Below are 20,554 nucleotides of genomic sequence, written 5' to 3'. Positions count from 1 at the left end.
TTGTATAATCCCCAGGGAGTTAAGATTCATAATACGATGTGCCGTTGACATTGACATCCAATGATCGAGGGGAAAATAACAGCGCCTTGAGGAAGCACTAGTTGCGTGGATACGTGCGCTATATAAATATCCTATAATAATAATAAAATAACTTGCAACATTCTTTAATACAGCGAAGCGGGAGTTCCCATTATTTCAAGGTGTCGATGATAACGACAACGAAAAGGGTTTTATAGCTGTTCTGTTAGATTCCGTTATATAACCGTTGAAACCTGCTTGTTGCGTGACGTGTTCGTCTCGATGTGTTTCCGGCACTTACTGTAGGTGTTCTATTGCTGTCGGGGGATATTACAATTCCCATGCGTTTCAATATGGTGTCATTGTGAAATCATTCAATATATTGCAAAAATAAAATAAGTTGGGTGTTTTTTACGCGACATTTTTATGAGTTGTATTCATTTACATGGAAACAATGCAATATCTCGAACTGTACATTTAATCATAAACTTGAGATAAGGCCAAGTCGACTGATCATCACAACAATGATGACATCTGTTTTCAGTTTATGGGTCAACAAAACCTGCCTTGATACTTAGAAATAGATTATAAATTATGCATTACTGTCCCTTAACATCGACACAGTAGTTGTATGGTGAACCTGTGGATTCTTTGCTTGTTTCATTTCGCAGGTTTTGTTCATTTTAAATGTTGTTACAAAATTGGTAAAAATACCCACAAGGTCACGTCTTCTTCATCTTTCATTGTATAATTACTCTTATATAATGTTGTTAGTTTTGACAGTTACGATAATTCAAATGGTCACATCGTACGTCTTCATGCGAGATAGGGCATGTACTGACATTTTTGCAGCCCAAATCCCTCACTTTGGAAGGGTTTCTCCCCATATGGAGTTCCTATATTGACCTTTAGTTTCATCGACATGACAGAACATTATTATGGTTTGAAGTAACATTGTTCCATGACTTCAGTAAATGCTTGATTGTGATTGGTTAATTAAAGTATTTCAGAGGTATGTAATCACGTATTATACCTCTGATTTTCCAACACAGTATATATTTTATAAAAATCTTAATAACGCGGTTATGGTAGAATGGAGATAAGCATACTGTGTTGGAAAATCAGAGATATATAACAAAATTATAATAGCTCTAAATCTGTCATTTTATCTCCTAATGTCCTATGTTTATCTCCTAATTGTTTTATAGCTGTGAATGCTGACAGGATATCATACAGAGGGGAAGTGAGTGAGTGAGTTAAGATTTAACGTCACATCGGCAATTTTTCAGCCATATCGTGACGAGAATAAATTTGACATTTATACACAACATGTATATATTATAAAATGTGTCGTCAAAGGACAGTAAAACAACTAGACACAAAAAATAATACTAGTATCTATCTCTAAAACTGGATTTCTAATAAGGACAATACAATTATAAACGGGCTATAGATTGCCAACAACTAAAGGTAGATCACCATACTAGGGACCATGGGGACTTACATTACTTTGGCTACCTGCATGGACCCTAGTTGGATTTACACCATCCCTTCCGCCGCTGGCGATTGTAGTCAAATTTATCCGAAATTCAAAATAACAAAAATACTACGTTATAAAAAAATTCGTAAGTTTAAATTTTACTTTGAAAGTTTTGGGACTTACGTACCCTCTCAGGAGGACAATAATTTTACGATACTTTAACCCCCTTTGAGGATACAGCCACTAACAATCGCAGATGCTAATTTATACCTGAGGGGAAGTAAATCCTTATGACGCAAGTTACTGAATATGTGAATTTGGTAACTATCCCGTTGTATGAGTGAGTGAGTGAATAAATGAGTGAGTGCATGCTGTGGTTATCTGCTTTATCACAGGCCATGACATTATAGTGAGTTAAGACCAGAGAAAACTGTTGCTGAAACCACAATATCATGTCTTCAAAGAGCGACAAGATAAAAAATAGCCTCAAAGAATCTCACATTTGAATCCCGTTTCAGCACTCGTATAAGTAAATCGTGTTCTCTGATCTGACCGAACCAAATGGTGTTCTACAATAATGCAGTACCAATTATTAGTCTAACACCATTACCACATTTACACGCACCCTTCTTGAAGCCATTACACATACGGAAGTGTCTCCGAAACTTGAAACGAATTGTCGGATCCGGAATGTCATTTTCATCTATAACCAGCTGTGGCAATGGCACCATCACCACGGGCACATTCATCGTTTAATCCTTCCGAGGCCGCCTCGATAAATAACAATGGCAATTTAGATATCTCCACACCTCGCCCCAGAGGCAGTGACAAGGTGAAGGTCATCTGGATCCCAGAGGACTGGCGTTTGTCGGTGGAGTCTAGCATTCTTGATCCGACTTCCAACTGGGCAAATGATCGAGATTGGGGAGATAGAACGATACACTCACATCCCAGAGTATATGCAATTGGGTGAAAAAGACAGATTGGCATATTAGCTATTGGCATCGGACACCAGACTGGAATTATTCAGTGGTACACTTTCACGTCACACCGAAAGACTTTAATAATAGTACTTCTTGTTACCTTGGCCAGCCAGGGACACACTATTCTATAATAATAATAACGTAGAAAATCGTGAACGTGTCGTTAACCTAACCTGTCATGACAGTTGGTACAGTATCATTTGGTCATCACTTGTCAATATGTACGTGACAATTTAGACAATATTGGCAACAACCAATACACAAAACGTCAAACCCTCAGGTCAGAAAATGAAAAATAAATTCGTTCTATACCCCCCTTACTAGATCCCAGTGTACGGCGTCATTAGGTTACAGTTCGCGTATTTCCGTCTGTAGTGTAAGGTGCATTTACCATTCCATCTCCCTCACAAAGACTCTCTGGACAGGCCTAATTCGCAGCTGGGAAATCTTCTTTCTATTAATTCCGGGCTTTGTGACGACTGTCGTCCACGGCCCGGACATGCCGGTTCACTTCTCCATCGGCGCAATCAGCAGACAACAACATGTGTCATTGGAAATTGGTGTTTACAAAAATAAAGGGCACTGCCTTGACCTTCAAAAGCCATGAGTCTCTTGGATCCACCATTCTGTTTTAAAGGTCATCCTTCGAGAAGAGGGTGTCACTTAATGAATCAAAATTGGGCGAAATTTGTTAGCAGAAAATCAATCCTCCGGTACTTTTTATAAGACCTGACCTTTAAGGGAAGATTGCTACATTTTACGACACCCTCAGCTGTGTTGTATGTCTAATGTGTGTGTCACAGGCAGCGGGAGGTGGAAGCAGAATTATCACCTGCATTTGTTACATATTTTCATACATCAGCAGCATCTGACATCATTACTCGTGGGCTGCTGGGGCAGTTACAGAGGTAGGGACACTGTGTTCCATGCTTTTGTGTTCAATTCCAGTCCAGGTCTAGACGCTGTCTGAAACATTATTTTTCGAGCACTGTGCACTTTTAATGTCTGTAGTCGTCCCATCCACGTCCAAGTGACTAGTAGCACATAGCCAGTTCTGCGGAGCTCTGGGAATCTCTGCACGTACCTCTGAGAAGTCAATGTACAAGCATATAAGTATTTTCTGATACATGTATAACCTATGTTGCATCTTACAAGGGTGAAGATAAGTCGATTCGTATGATTAATACTATTTATCAGGTTGTTGAAAAGGTTACTTCCCCTGCGGACAAAATCAGTGTAGTAATCCAGACATCTGTACATCGGCAAAGTTTTAAAGTTCACCTGGTACAAAGGCCAGCCAAACGTTGCTTGATACTAAATCAATAATGTAACATTTATTGAGTATAAAGAAAAGAGGAATTACAACTTGTGGGGGTTAATGCTCACAAGAAGGGGACAGATGTGCACTCATCTTAATAACATTAAATCGATAGTTTTTCGATTTTACCGATTTCAATATTTCAAAAGATGTTCAAAATGAAAATGCAATTGTCATTTCTTTTGCAGTAAGAAGCGTGTTATGAAACAGAGGCTACATGTTCTACATGAAATAATATCGCCTGAATTAAAAAACCTGTCTACTTGTTTGAGATGATTTGGCCTTATGTATGCGTGTGTGCGCGTACATGTATAAGAAGTATATGCATGTGAAGTATATGCATGTGAAGGGAACGGACTTCCATAACCAGTAACATAAGTTCTGAAGGTCATATGGGTTGCTCTAAAATGACGTCATACGCTGACTAATACATTGCAGGCAGGAAAAAAATATGGCTGCTAACCTCTTATTATGAGCAACAAAACGTTTCAACGTTTAAGTTTATTCCTTCTCCCGGAACACAACTTTCCAGAGCATATAGTTGCTCCTTACATCAGGAACACAACGTCGTTGAGTATATGCTTGCTTCTCACATCAGAACACAACGTCGTTGAGTATATGCTTGCTCCTCGCATCAGAACACAACATCGGTGAGTATATGCTTGCTCCTTACATCAGGAACACACATCGTTGAGTATACAGTCGTGCCCCGTTTATCCGGACACTTGTGTTTTTCTTTTTTTCGAACAAAAAAATTCCGGATATCTGAACCGAGGACCATATGGAAAAAGACAAACATACGAACATAATAAGCCTCAGACGTATTCTTTATTGATTGATTGATCAACAAATAACAAATACATACATAAAATCAGATCTTGTCAAATACAGTAGTCAAGTCAATATGTATATGTATACACGTGAGAACATACCTGTACATGCAGTTATGTTCGCTTGAAGAAATGTGTCAAAGTTTTTTGTACAGGCTTTGCAGAAAAGCGAGAAGACTTCACTTTCAGTACGAGTTCGAGGTTGTCAGTGTCGCCTGCACATTCGTAGTACCTGATCAACTGGTCAAGGCAGACATGAGCTTCGTTGTGAGACACGGGTGGGGGAGGTAGTGGCTGCTCAACTTCATCGTCATCATCATCAGTCTCGTTGTCAGGACTCTTGATCACAACTTCTTTGTCAGCACTTGCCGCTACACCTTCATATTTTCTGCTCGATACATTGTGTCTAGACTTAAACCGTGTTAACCAGCCACGAGAATAAGCAAAGTCAGTGATACCCAGGCTATCGCCAAAAGTACGAGCTTTTTCAATTAACATTTCGTCATTAACGGGCAAATTTCGGCTGGTCACATCACAAAACCAAAGATAAACTGCGTCTTCCATATTTGGATGTTTAGCATTACGAGCGCGTGATAACTCCGATGAGCTTTCGGGAATTTCTAGCCATCTTGATTTGTCTTTTAAAATGTCACTGATTGTCGACTTGCCAATGGTGTGACCGAATTCTGTGCCAAAATGTTTGCTCAGGGTTTCCAGACTTGCTGAGGGATACTGCTCTTTGTACTTGCAAATTTCTTTTTTCTGTCTCGCTGTAATGGCATGGCGTTTACGCTTTGTTGGTTGGCTTGCCATGTTGACAGACAACGTTTCTGATCAGACAAGAATTCATCAGCGTAATTATAGTGACCCACCAATTGACACGCCTCAAGATTAACTCAGTGTCACCTTGCTAATATCAAATGAAACGGGCGAGAAAGCCGTGACACAATGTAATCAAATCTGACAGCGATCTGATTTCGGTTCTAGGGTCGACCGAAAGAGCAAAACTTGTTACATTAAAGAACAATGTGGCGGATAATGTTCCCTTCGCTCTTAGATATTCTTAAATTTGTCACACATTTAAGGATGTTTTAAAAGTATCTAAAGCACAATCTGAAGGCCTACTGTACAGTATCTTGTTAATAGTGCAAAATATTCGAGGGAGTAATATTTTGTATTCAAACGAAAATATTGTCAGTGTCAGTAGTTGCCTATCATGCAATATCCAAATATCAAAATTAATTCATATGAGTGCCTCTAAAACTATGCTTAAAATATTTCAGAATTTCTATAAAGAGATGGATTGGACTTTGAATTGAATTACGTTCCTCCATGTGGATCGAATACGAAAACTATGTGAGAAGAATAGTGACTTTCTGTAGTATTGGGCGGAGTGAAATAAAGTGTATATCTTAATTATGAGGACATTTGAAGTTTTGTTACAACATGGAATTATTCACATATATTGGTACATTTTAGGAGCAATATTGCAACTGTCATTTTGATTAATTCACTGGAAATGATGGCAAGGTATGTTTTCAGAATCTTGCTCTTTTTAGTAAATGTGGAAGGGTAATAAAATTAATAATAATCTAATCAATTATAAATAATAATTTAATTGATTGACATATCAGATTCATATGATTTTTAAGGCAGAACTAGGCAAACAAATCATGGCAGGACAATCACTTGGTATTAACTTAGTTTGTTGGCTCCTGCTTTTAGATGTTTTTTAAATAATACATTTACTAATAAGATAATTCCGAAAGTGATTGCTAGCACATAACTCATCAAAGTTATTTCAACATCCAGAGAATTTGAAAAAAGCAACCCTACGCTTTGGTCACATCCTGGTCAGGCATTATCCACTTCTGGAACAGAATAACTTACACAAATCTTAGTTGATTTTTCATGTAATGGAATAAATATTGAAACATATATTTAACCCAGATTTGATGTATTTTTTTCTTATAAATCATCAGTTTTTGAGGAGGTTACTAATATTTGAAGACTGAGCCAAAGCTAGTGTTTATTAAGATGTTTGTTTTGGACAAATTGTTCAAGGTTTGTTGATGGTTATTTGGAAAATGAGCTTCATATTAAACTGCACACTGGTTTGTAGGAGGTGAATGCTTTTCATGTGTGTTTTCCTTTTGCTATGATTTTTGCCAAATGTTAAATCAACCTTATTATAATTTTTTATGACACTAGTAAGTATCTCAGAAAAGGGAAATAGATCAAAATTTAGAAATGCCCTTTAGGGACATAGTCTAAGATCTAATAAAACAAAGATTATCATTGTTTAAGAAGCAATAATGTCAATATGTATTTGTATTGACAAAAGCTTTGAAGTTAGGATATATTCTTTGCACTAGTAGTTATAGCAGTTAAATATCTCCGAAGGGAAAAACAATATTTTGTGTGTTTTGTGTAACATTCTATTTCAATGCTAGTTAATTGTTCGGATAAGAGCTAGTGGATTCTCTGTTCACAGATTTTGTAGTTCAGGTTTCCTATTTCTGGAAGATTTGTCTGCTACCCAGATAACATTCAGACGTTGGCCCAACGTTGGCAATGGTTTTGCCAACATTGCCAACGTTGGGCCAACGTCAGAATGCTATCTGGGTAGTAGGTGCAGACTGTATCTTGGATCTTCTTTGTGTTCTGGTGCTGTGACATACCTGTACATAAACGCTGGTAGTTCATGAAGTCCAGTATTGTGCAAGTTAGTATGTAAGTTAAAATTAAGATTGCACAACAAACTACATACATTGTATAGAAAAATAAAATGGAAAGGATGGTTTTTAAAAATGGATTTCTTTCTGTTCAGTGTCATTTTAGGATAGCGTACAGATTTTGAAGAGGGAAACTTTACCGAGAATTGCTGCAGATCAGCTGCTGAATATTTGCTTCTGGGTATGTCCAGAGTACATCCATGGAAACATACTGTTTTCAAACCCAATCGCATTTTCCAGATTTCCAAATAAGTTCACTAAGTTGCGCACTGTGACAGATTTGTTTACATTAATTATATACAGACAAATAAGGTGCACAAAGTAGTAAACGGGAAATATTTTCTGCTTTTTATTTACCATTTATTTAATTAATTAAAATAGACACCCATGTTTTCAGATTATTTAACTAAGTTTGAACAACGCCAACGGATAAGTAAAGGCGCCACGCGCAGTGTTGATAATCTATTTATAGATACCGAAACGATCTGCAACATGAACATGAGGATGTGTTCATGGTTTTTATAAAATGATGATGGAAATATTTTGGGGAAAAATCCAAGCAACAAAATTCAGTTACCCTTCCCCTGCTGATATCTTTGACGGAGGTGAATTGCTAGATAGATTAATTGATTCGAAAGAAAATACGCTTCCTATTCTCAGCAGCTGGCCGAGACGATTTTACATCGGGCATGTAACTCATTTTCACTCGCCAATTGCAATCTGCCAACTAAAATATATTAAAAATCACATGCCTATAACTTGCCTCTTTAAATATCATTCACAAACCACGGATACCAAAGTACCACAAGCATAATTCATCAACAACGTTCTCAATCACGTACGTTTCGCCGGCGGTGACGCCATTGTGAATAGTCAGTGGTTGTCCCCCCTAACGTCAAAAACGAAGTGGGCGGGGCTTATCGGCCGGGACTGGATCGGTCTATTAAGGGCAGTTAATCCTCTCACCCTTCAAAGAATGCCGGCTTGTAACCCTTGTTTCATGTTAGGGCACGCAAGGCCACTCGGTAAAATGCGCGTGTAAACATACTGACAGGTGCTCAGCCATCCGGATATACGAGAAAAAAATGCATATGATTTAGCATTTGGTATGTGAAAATGACCGTCCGGTTACGGAAACCGGATTTCCGGTTAAGTGAGTAGTTTTACAACGTTGTGAATTCGTTTTAATGAATTTTCGTTCGGATAAACGGGGCACGACTGTATGCTTTGCTCCGTACATTAGGAACACAACGTCGTTGAGTATATGCTTGATTCTCACATAAGAACACAACGTCGTTATATGTTTGCTCCTTACACCAGGAACACAACGCCGTTGAGTATATGCTTGCTCCGTACATTAGGAACACAACGTCGTTGAGTATATGCTTGCTTCTCACATCAGGAACTCAAAGTCGTTGAGTATATGCTTGCTCCTTACACCAGGAACACAACGCCGTTGAGTATATGTTTGCTCCTTACACCAGGAACTCAACGTCGTTGAGTATATGCATTGTCGTCCGTATATCAGGAACTCAACATCGTTGAGTATTATGCTTGCTCCTTACACCGGGACTCATCAGTGAGTATATGCTTCGTTCCGTACATCAGGAGTCGTTGAGTATATGCTTGCTTCTCACATCAGGAACACAAAGTCGTTGAGTATATGCTTGTTCCGTACATTAGGAACACAACGTCGTTGAGTATATGCTTGCTCCTTACACCAGGAACACAACGCCGTTGAGTATATGTTTGCTCCTTACACCAGGAACACAACGTCGTTGAGTATATGCTTGCTCCGTACATTAGGAACACAACGTCGTTGAGTATATACTTGCTCCTTACACCAGGAACACAACATCGTTGAGTATTATGCTTGCTCCTTACACCGGGACTCAACGTCGGTGAGTATATGCTTGCTCCGTACATCAGGAACTCAACGTCGTTGAGTATATGCTTGCTTCTCACATCAGGAACTCAAAGTCGTTGAGTATATGCTTGCTCCGTACATTAGGAACACAACGTCGTTGAGTATATGCTTGCTCCTTACATCAGGAACACAACGTCGTTGAGTATATGCTTGCTCCGTACATTAGGAACACAACGTCGTTGAGTATATGCTTGCTCCTTACACCAGGAACACAACGTCGTTGAGTATGCTTGCTTTGGCATCAGAACACAACGTCGTTGCAAATTGAGTACATATGGAACACAAACGTCGCCGTGAGTATATGCTTGCTCCGTACATTAGGAACACAACGTCGTTGAGTATATGCTTGCTCCTTACACCAGGAACACAACATCGTTGAGTATTATGCTTGCTCCTTACACCGGGACTCAACGTCGGTGAGTATATGCTTAGCTCTTACATCAGGAACTCAACGTCGTTGAGTATATGCTTGCTTCTTACATCAGGAACTCAAAGTCGTTGAGTATATGCTTGCTCCGTACATTAGGAACACAACGTCGTTGAGTATATGCTTGCTCCCAGGAACACACCAGGAACACAACGCCGTTGAGTATATGTTTTACATCAGGAACTCAACGTCTTACACCAGGAACACAACGTCGTTGAGTATATGCTTGCTCCGTACATTAGGAACACAACGTCGTTGAGTATATGCTTGCTTGCTCCTTACACCAGGAACACAACATCGTTGAGTATTATGCTTGCTCCTTACACCGGGACTCAACGTCGGTGAGTATATGCTTGCTCCGTACATCAGGAACTCAACGTCGTTGAGTATATGCTTGCTTCTCACATCAGGAACTCAAAGTCGTTGAGTATATGCTTGTTCCGTACATTAGGAACACAACGTCGTTGAGTATATGCTTGCTCCTTACACCAGGAACACAACGCCGTTGAGTATATGTTTGCTCCTTACACCAGGAACACAACGTCGTTGAGTATATGCTTGCTCCGTACATTAGGAACACAACGTCGTTGAGTATATACTTGCTCCTTACACCAGGAACACAACATCGTTGAGTATTATGCTTGCTCCTTACACCGGGACTCAACGTCGGTGAGTATATGCTTGCTCCGTACATCAGGAACTCAACGTCGTTGAGTATATGCTTGCTTCTCACATCAGGAACTCAAAGTCGTTGAGTATATGCTTGCTCCGTACATTAGGAACACAACGTCGTTGAGTATATGCTTGCTCCTTACATCAGGAACACAACGTCGTTGAGTATATGCTTGCTCCGTACATTAGGAACACAACGTCGTTGAGTATATGCTTGCTCCTTACATCAGGAACACAACGTCGTTGAGTATATGCTTGCTTCTCACATCAGAACACAACGTCGTTGCAAATTGAGTACATATGTTTGCTCCTTACACCAGGAACACAACGCCGTTGAGTATATGCTTGCTCCGTACATTAAGAACACAGCGTCGACGTCGTTGAGTATATGCTTGCTCCTTACACCAGGAACACAACATCGTTGAGTACATACTTTCTCCTTACACCGGGACTCAACATCGGTGAGTATATGCTTGCTCCTTACATCAGGAACTCAACGTCGTTGAGTATATGCTTGCTTCTCACATCAGTAACTCAACGTCGTTGAGTATATGTTTGCTCCTCACACCAGGAACACAACGTCGTTGAGTATATGATAATTCCTCACACCAGGAACACAACGTCATTGAGTATATGATAATTACTCACATCAGGAACACAACGTCGTTTGCATATGTTTACTTCTTCGTCACCTGATGAAGGAACAGCCATATTGTGTTCCTCATGATACGGAAATTGACATCTGTATCTTATATCGTAAATCATCAACACTGAGTGCTAGCCATTTAATGACTCTATTATAGTATCATTTTCTTACACGTGCTTTAAAACATTGTGATCAAAGGGGATATGTAGGTTTTCTCGCTGATTTCATGTGATACGTACAAGTAGTTCTAATTAAATTAACAGGGACGTGCAAGTTAAGCAGTATGAAAGCACCATCACTCGGTCCATGCTACCGTACTCGACTGCAATAGAGAACCGTTCATGTTATACATGATTTAACGAGTTCACGTGTACAATGTGAGCCACATTATCTTTTATGAACGACAAAGAGAGAGAGCTAGAAGTATTCCCCGCTATTTGAAGCACCAAGCATTGCCAGTTAAGGTTGAATACAACTTGGGCAATTAAAAACACTTCTACGTGACTATGTCGTACGACTGGGTGTCTTTTGTGTCTAACCTTTTCCGAGCTGTGGCTTAATCAGAGGAGCGCCGCTTCTTGTAGAAAACATTTTTTGTTCTTTATAAGTTGGGAAAATGTACTTTTTTGTTGGATTAGGTCGCGCTTAACAATGATTGAATTCAGTTCTATAAATCCTTCCACTTGGCTCCGTGACAACTTGGAGAAAATTATCCTTGCTCGTTTATTGCCAAGCTAAACTCGCACGTCCCTGCATCTCTCTCGGTTCTTGCGTTTAGCAAATCGGGTCTGATTGAATACGATTAGCAAACTAATGCGATTTGGTATTTGATAGCATTCTCAGTTGCGATTGACCAAAGATTACGCACAGAGAGCCGTGTCAACAATTGAACGAAAAAGAAGAAGATTATGAATTGATGACATTTTGACATATTTCTTACTTACACAACAGTTAAGTTCTCAAATACGTGGGAAAGTGACAGAGGGATTCCGAATCACCATGACGGTAAAAATGAAGCATTGGTACTCCCAATGATTAGCAGAAGATTTGTATGTGCTGTCGCGTTATTGTTTGCCTGGTCCGAGTCAGTATCAGTCGGAGGAAGACGCTCGTGATTATACACGTTACGTGGGCAGCGAGTGCTCCCAGTGGGGCAGATCATGCTTTCCATTTTTTCGAACACCCGGTGTAAGGTGAGCTGAAATTGGGTTTAACGTCGTGCTTGAGAATATTTCGCTCATATGACGACGTGCATGCGTGTGTATGTGCGGCTGCTTGTACTAGCCCAGACTGAACCTGGTTTTATAGTGCTAGCCCACTGACATACCATGTCGCAGTGAAGCATGAATACCCCACTCAGACACATTATACTGACTCCGAGCCGACCAGTCCTTGTTGTAGCCATTAATGCCGAGCGCCAGGCAGGGACCAACAAGTACCATATTTTAACGTCTTTTGGTATGACGCGGTCGGGGATCGAACCCGCGACCTTTCGCTCTCCGGGCGGACGCTCTAACCACCACACCACGGAGGCGGTCCGAACACCCGGTGTCAGCGGGAATGTTCAATGATAAATTCTCATGTGTTTTACTCCTCTTTGGTCTTTCACGCCCACCGGTGTCTGTTTCGTCAGATAATCAATACTAATTATTCTCCACGGTTGACGTTTTATAATTCCTTCAAATACGTATTATAATACATCAGGGATGCGTACTTGATCTATTAAATGATATCTTCTTCTATTAGACCTTTATTTGGTGACTGAATAGTTTTGAAAGTATAAAATAATTATCATACTTGTTTGTGAAGAACCAAGTTGACAACGCATTAAATCGAGGCGAAGTATTATTTGTCTTCGGATTACATTGTTACACAATCAACCAGAAAATTGGAGCCACCTGATCCCCATTTGTCTGGAGGTGCAGGGGACCAGTCTTCCCCCTCGGTACAGATGCAACAGGAAGAACAATCACAGTTCGTTGATAAACCCAAAGTAATGAAAATAATCTCAAGTGATCAGAATCCTAAGAAACTGATTTGGAGATCGATGAGACCTTCAGCGTATTTGCTTTACCGGAGGACTGAGCCAGTTATCCATACAGGCGGTCCGGATCTTTAACATAGCTTTCCAAGCTAACTTTTCATCGCTTAAGAGGGGCAGCTCGATGAAAATGGCTTATTGAACAAACTGGCTCATTTAACGTTGTGTAAACATGAGAAGAGTATCAAGTAGTGGACAAAGGGGAGAATCAGAGTTCCATTTAACTAATTGTAAATAGAGGCCGTCTCGGCCAGACACTTCTTCAAAGGGTCATGAGTAGATGCTTATAGAGACACATTGTATCAGAGCCAGCTCATTCTGATTTGTGTAGCTGCGCAGTAACGTTGTTGTAACGATTTACATGTATTCTCTACTGGTGACAAATGTGATTAGGTTTATGTACTAGAATCTGTATTGCGAAATTGTAATCCCAGATATAACATATGCTGTAAAACTAAGGTGTTTAACTAAGTCTCTAATTGTTATAGGATTATGAATATATGGACGTTTGAGATTTACCTCTCGTATAGATAGGCTGTCTTTTGTTTTGTTTGTTGTTTTACGCCGCACTCAGCAATATTCCAGCTATATGGCAGCGGTCTGTAAATAATCGACCAGACAATCCAGTGATCCACAGAATAAGCATCGATCTACGCAACTGGGATACGATGACATGTGTCAACCAAGTCAGCGAGCCTGACCACCCGATCCCGTTAGTCGCCTCTTACGAGAAGGATTGGTAACTGAAGATCAATTCTAACCCGGACCTTCACGGGTGACTGGTTGTGTATTTACCTGTACGTAGGGTTCTCGTGTGAGGACCACGCTCTCGTATAATGTATGTTCAATTCTATCGGGTTTGGTCGCTACTAATATCAACTTAAGTCGTTATTGTAACAGAACATGTTCCTGAAGTACAAACTCTTCACCACATCATGATGGAATTATGTAAACTACGTATATAATGATCACTCTTATAACGAACTCACGGATATAACGACCTATTTTTGTCACGGCGATTTGGTGTAGAATGAGTCGATATACGTTTAGCGAACTACGGTTACAACGATCTACATTTGGTGGTTTCTTTACTTTCGATATAACGGTAGTTTACTGTTTTATTCATGGTAGTTGAATGGTATTCCATAATAACGGATGGAAGTTTGTTCATAATTCGACCCTGCGTACGTTTACGCCCGTGGCGTACCAATAAATGCTGAGAGGTAACAGTTAACAGTCACATTGCGATCTCAACGTACCTGGTACCCGTTCACTACTGGATGAAAAAACCCTCCTTCAGTGCGGGGCCGGATTGAAGTCCTAGAAACTCCCAGGAGTCACGCTGCCTAACACGGTTTTGTACTCGTCGCGAGACATGCTTCATGCTTAACACCGCCATATTGACTTACGGCGCAGGACCACGAGCCACTACATGGTTGGGCTTTAAATAGTCTGTCACCTTAAAAGGTATTGGTTTTATACATTTCTGCATAACAACCTCTTTCTATAACGACCATTTTGATTCATCTCTGGGTTATGTGTCAGGTATTGCCAGGTATTGCTTGAGTGAATGTGTTAAAATACCCGTTTTAAGCTACATTGAAATCTGACAGGAATTGTGGTTTCTGACACATAGTAGGAGTACAGTAGGAGTACATAGGGGAGTCACCTTCAGTATCTTTGATTTGATCATGATAAATTCAAAACTAATGTAATTTTTAGAGTTCAGAGATACTGTATTTACTGAAGGCAATTAACATTTAGGCACGTTCCCCTACATACCAAGTCCGGCAGAATAAAAGTAAAGATTTCAAATTTACGATGAGGTACGCGTCTACAACAAAATTCAAGAATGCAATATTCTAGAACTATTTCTGCGGTCCTCCATGAATAGGTTCTACATGTTATACCTATTTGGGAAAGAGACCCCGGATCTAAAATCACTCACTACCTTGGCCGCGCCTCAAAAGCATTGAAGTTTTCAAACATATAAACGGCAAGAAGCAGAAGCTATGGATTTTCAGGTACCGGATATTCGTGGTGCGGGTTTCCTGTCCTACCATTAAGACCCGTTGATGCCCTAGTCCATCATCGTCCAGAATACGGTAACTCGCAGTTAACTTTAAGGATGGAGTTATTTAATTGTGTCAAGTGAATTAATTGCATTGGTGTTGAAAAGTAGTCCTACACACTACAAGAAGTCTACATGCACGTATTGTTGGTACCCATGGAGCCATAGGGTTATGCACTAATGTTCACTGCACACGCCCTGAAGAGATCCAAATGCTAAACTGTGAAAGAAAAAACTCTACACGGATATTTTCCAGGACACCAGCTGTCATGTTAAAAGTCAAATATCGTCACATGAAACCAGGTTCTCCCAGAGATCGAAGTATGCTACGGCGTCCGGTGTCGTATTTGGTTTACCTTTCACGTAATGATTTTGAAATCAGCACGATGCGTCGTTTGTCTGAGACACCATGAAAGGAATTCGTTCGATATAATGGCGAGTTTCGTCACTCACATTCAAACAACCGTCGACAATTAGACCAGTTGCCCTTTTGTATGCTTCTATTCGTCTCCGACAACGTACTTTGACATTCTGTCGTCTTCTCCTACAGCCTCCTACCGTCTTGGTGAAACTGCTCAGCCTCTCGTTTCTGGCTAGTCTAGTGTTTAAGCTCCCATCCCACGGTCTGTCATCCTCATCCACAACGTCTGTTTCTCGAACATTAATGACCATGGATATTTGTTCAATTTACATCTGAAACAGACCCTCACGAGACAGGTTGAATTCCAGAACAGGACCCCTGTATATCGTAAACAGTGTGTTTTAACCAGCTGACAATTCGTTGCTGGAGCGGTACATAAAGCATTTATACCATCAAATATTGATAATAATTGTGCTTGTATTATAAGTGATTAAACGACTACAATTTCAAGAGAAATGCAAATGTGCAATTTGAATATTGTCAGCAGTCCTTCGTGAATTCAGTATGATACAGTATAATTAATGAATCCAAACCTTTTAGATTATCCCATCAAAAGATGGCGTTATTGAAACCACGAGAATGTTTTGATTTCGGAAGTACAATCAACGTGCCCCGGAGGGGCTGTTTCATTCCAATGATGAAATCCACATATGAGACTTAAAAAGCACATGATTGATGCATATGTTCTCTGTCATGTTGCATACAGACTGATAGCTGAGTCAGTTTTACGACACAAAAATACACGTTCAGAATCGCCAGTAAATGGCTGGTACAGAATCAGCTGCACAAACAAGAGCTTGACTCATCATTATAGCTTAATACGGAATACCCCGATCATGTGATACACATTCTCTAGTTTCTGTAGTTACTGTAAAGAGCACTTATCTATGGAGTCATCGTTGAAGGCACTTTGTATTTAGGACTGCAAATAGTGAAGTACTATTTTCAATTGTGTAACGCCTTTGGCGCTCAACATTGATAGCTGCGTAGTTAATCGCAAAAATTCGTAATTCATTGTGGCTAAAACCGGATACCGTATTTTCCGGCCGGGAATTCAGTCTTCATTAAGCTTGTTGAGATTGCCATTGGTTACACCTTAAACAAAATACGATTATTATCTGTTACAACAAAACTGCCCACAAGGAAAATACTTAGTTTCAACTCGTAAACACACAATATATTTCTCTGACTTCAGTTTCCTAATTTGTTATTTAACTATTCGCTCCGTGAAGATTTGCGTGGGGATTATAGTAATCAACGCTTAATTGTCAACGAGTACAATGTTTAACTTCTTTGGGGGGCATTTAGAAGTTGGAGCAGTAAGGAAAGATAACAATATATAGATGAACAACTTTTTTATTACAAATCTCTTCCTCCAGCATTACTGCCAAAAATCCTGGCCAATACAAAACTTACTGAACACAATATACATAATAAATTCACAGTGCAAGAATTCATACACCAAAATTACAATCCACCAGATAATCGTTACATTTATACTGACGGATCCAAGGACCAAAATGGTAATACTAGTTTTGGTATCTACATACCCAAAAAATACCACCCAAATAAAAATAATCAAATACATTTTATCTGGGTCCCGTCACATATCGGAGTCCATGGCAACGAAATGGCAGACCAAGCTGCTCAAAAAACAAAGCAAAAATACCTTACTCCAAAACAGACCTAACAAACAAAGTTAACAAATGTAATAATAAATAAATTCAATTATAACTGGCAAAAATAGGAAAACATTATCTACTCTACCAAATTTAACAAACACTAAATACAAAATGTAAAAACTGTCACCAAACACGCCGAATTGATGTTGCCATAATCAGACTAAGATTAGCAAATTGCAATCTTAATCACTATATACACAAAATCAACCTGCATCCAAACGGCAAATCTATCACTTGCCAACTTCCTGAAACAATAGCTCACACTATCTTTTACTGCTCAAAATATAATAAACAAAGAACCCCATTTACCAATGCTTTAAAACAGTACCTCAATAATGCTAACTCTTCTGATCTCAAGCACTTTCTAACAAACCCCAAATTAACTAAACCACTCATTAAATATCTCATTCATACAAAACTATACCAAACCATCTAGCAACACAAACAATAATACAATATTTCCACTTTTATCATTTTAAAAATTGATACAAATATGTATATATGTTCTTTTAACTTTTCAAATCATCTTTCTCTTTTTAACTTCATTTTTTAACCTTTTATATGTTCACCATTATTCACTTAATAAACATGTTTTAAACATACTTACAAGTTTCTGTCCTCAAACAATAACAATAACAAGAACCATTTATTATACTACATCTATATTTAATTCCAAATCTCTATTACTCTTTACATATTTCATATTTTTCCTTACTTTTTTTAATTCGGCCTTCCATTTAAATTTCCCTTAATACTCCGGTTTTTGTAGTAACACCATTCTTTCAAAATTTCTATTTTTTGTTCCCCCTCATTTCTTATTAAGTGTACTACCCCGTCGCCGAAATACCTTAGTTGTGCATGCGACGCTAAATAAAGTAAATAACTAACTAACTATTGCTGTGAGAGCGACGTTTCTGTGTAGGTTCTAACACTGTTATCAAGCAAGGGATGAGATTGCCACTTCTACATGAAGACGACGAATAACTTCTTTGAGAAGCATTTAGAAGTTGGAGCAGAGGACAATGTTTGTGATGGAAAACAGGTCAATGTTACTTCAGCAGTACTTAAAGACTCAAATTAAGCAATGGACTTGTCTGGTGGCGATTGCCAAGGGAGTGATTCTCTTTACGTACGATACTTTGAAACGAAAACGAGAACTGGTACTTTGGTGCAATAGATGTTAACTAAAGATTTTAATACAATAAGGTACCGCTGTCGACTGAAGTCCAGACTTCAACTTTAGCTAAAAGTAATGTTTAACTCGGGGGTGTGACTGATGGGTGTTTTTGATGGCTGGTACTCCCACGTGTGAAACTATCTCAAGATGGATTAACTTGAAAGGGGACGAAGTGTACCCTTGATATTAATCGAGTCACACGCGCAGTATAATGAGCGAACATTCTACTGCCCTACGGCAGGCCATAGGGGTTATGAGGGTTATAATATTATAACATCAATCATTTGTATACGTTTAAGCAAATGAAAGTGCTCACATAAAATAAAGCAATGGTAATATACTGAAGATTCTTTCGCAATAAAAAGATTATAGAGAAAAAGTACCATCACCGATTCTAGTCAAGTTTGATGGTTCTTGAGTGCAAAGTAATGGAAGGAAAAAGAGATTATGAATGAAATGATATTGATGCTCTTTAGAAAGACTACAAATGACAAAGTCCAAATTGTATCCCAGAGGAAAAAAACTTCGATTTGTGCATCACTACAAGTCTCAGGGGGAAATCGTGTTATTCAGCTGATTTAAACTATCTTCAGGAGACTTCAAGTCGATTTTCATTTGACAGCCCGGATACTCGTTCCAGAAAGGAGGACTTGGTGATTGAAGCAGCGGCTTACTTGCTAATTTCCTGAGTTTGAGAAAGATTTCATGCTGTCGCCGTTCCTCGATGACAGAGGCATGGTGTCATCCATATACACGACAGACCCATCTCTCGAGGGTACAGCCGTGATTAGAGAAGAGTAGCCGACTTGTTGTAGCCCTGATTAGCGTACTATAACGGATGATTCGTGCTTTTCATCCTGTTGTGAAGGATCAGCTGAAAGTGTGTTACTGTCTAATTGCAGAAGCATATACATCATATTTCCAGTCGACATATATTCGGAAACACATCATTAAGTGACATTATTCTGAGTTGTTTCACATGTTATTGATGACTTTCTGTCAGATTTCTGTCATGAGAAATTGGCAGCTATTGAGAACTGGCAACTGTCGTTTCTCGTTATAATTATCACTCTCGTTGTTGTTAATTTAAAACTAGATGAATTGTCCCAAATCTCAAATAAGTCGGAAATCCAAAATACCGGTAAATGCAATATTATTTGACGTAAAATATTATTTCAGTAAAAGTGTCTTTGGTTAAATAATTTTCAAAATATTTGGCACATTGGCAATAAAAACATATCTATTGCTAATTGCCTTCAATCGGTGTCTATGGTGTACAGCTCCTCAAACCACTGTTTCCATGTTACAGTGCCTTTGTTGTTTCATTTTGTTTCAATTGTTACGTCAGACACAAATGAAGTTTTAGCTTTGTTTCGATTTGATCGACTGACAATAAGACCTCAAAATACAGAGAAATCTGATATATTTCGATGCAAGTGTCTATAGCTGAAAATGTCCTATATCGTATCCGGACCTGGTTTCCTGTTCATTGTCCTTGAAGTCTTACAAAACTTCAGACTATGTGGAAATAAATCGATGGCACGGTAACTTGATTTTGATGTATGATCTTTCTATGTTTCAGGTTCTTTGAGACCGAACCAGATATGAAATCGTTGTTCCCTAAAATCGTCCGGATGAATGAGGCGAATCAGCTGGAGTGGGACATGGACAGAGAAATGCTGCAGAAGCATGCCGTGACGGTGATGGAGGGGCTCGGTGCTGCAGTCGAGAGTCTGGAGGACTCTGACTTCCTCAACAGCGTCCTTATATCAATAGTCTGGAGGACTCTGACTTCCTCAACAGCGTCCTTATATCAATAGGGCAGACCCACGTCAAGAGGAGCGTCAAACCCCAGATGTTGAAGGTGAGTGAGTGATCGAGTCTGGACCAGACAATCCAGTGATCAACAGCATGAGCATCGATCTACGAAATTGGGATACGATGACATGTGTAAACCAAGTCAGCCAGCCTGACCACCTGATCCCGTTAGTAGCCTCTTATGACAAGCATGGGTTACTGAAGATCAATTCTAACCCGGATCTTCAACCCGGATGTTGAAGGTAGTGGTATAACAATAATAACAACAGAATCAATAACAACATGGGTTTAGACCCTAGAACTGATGA

At 39.4% G+C, this 20,554-nt stretch overlaps 1 protein-coding gene across 1 annotated transcript in view; it reads left to right on the top strand.

The window, feature by feature from the left end:
* The window catches only part of LOC124275754 (non-symbiotic hemoglobin 2-like), a 75,857-nt gene that overhangs the window by 39,410 nt on the left and 15,893 nt on the right, over positions 1-20,554 (top strand). Inside the window, exons 2-3 of the mRNA XM_046711411.1 lie at positions 20,011-20,152; positions 20,188-20,292. Of these exons, the coding sequence (XP_046567367.1) occupies positions 20,011-20,152; positions 20,188-20,292 (247 nt within the window). The remainder of the gene's footprint in view (positions 1-20,010; positions 20,153-20,187; positions 20,293-20,554) is intronic.

Source organism: Haliotis rubra, unplaced genomic scaffold (genome assembly GCF_003918875.1).
Source record: "Haliotis rubra isolate DU_JTF1 unplaced genomic scaffold, ASM391887v1 Scf202, whole genome shotgun sequence".
NCBI classification, from domain to species: Eukaryota; Metazoa; Mollusca; class Gastropoda; order Lepetellida; family Haliotidae; genus Haliotis; species Haliotis rubra.
This window is presented reverse-complemented; position numbering and strand designations above follow the sequence as displayed.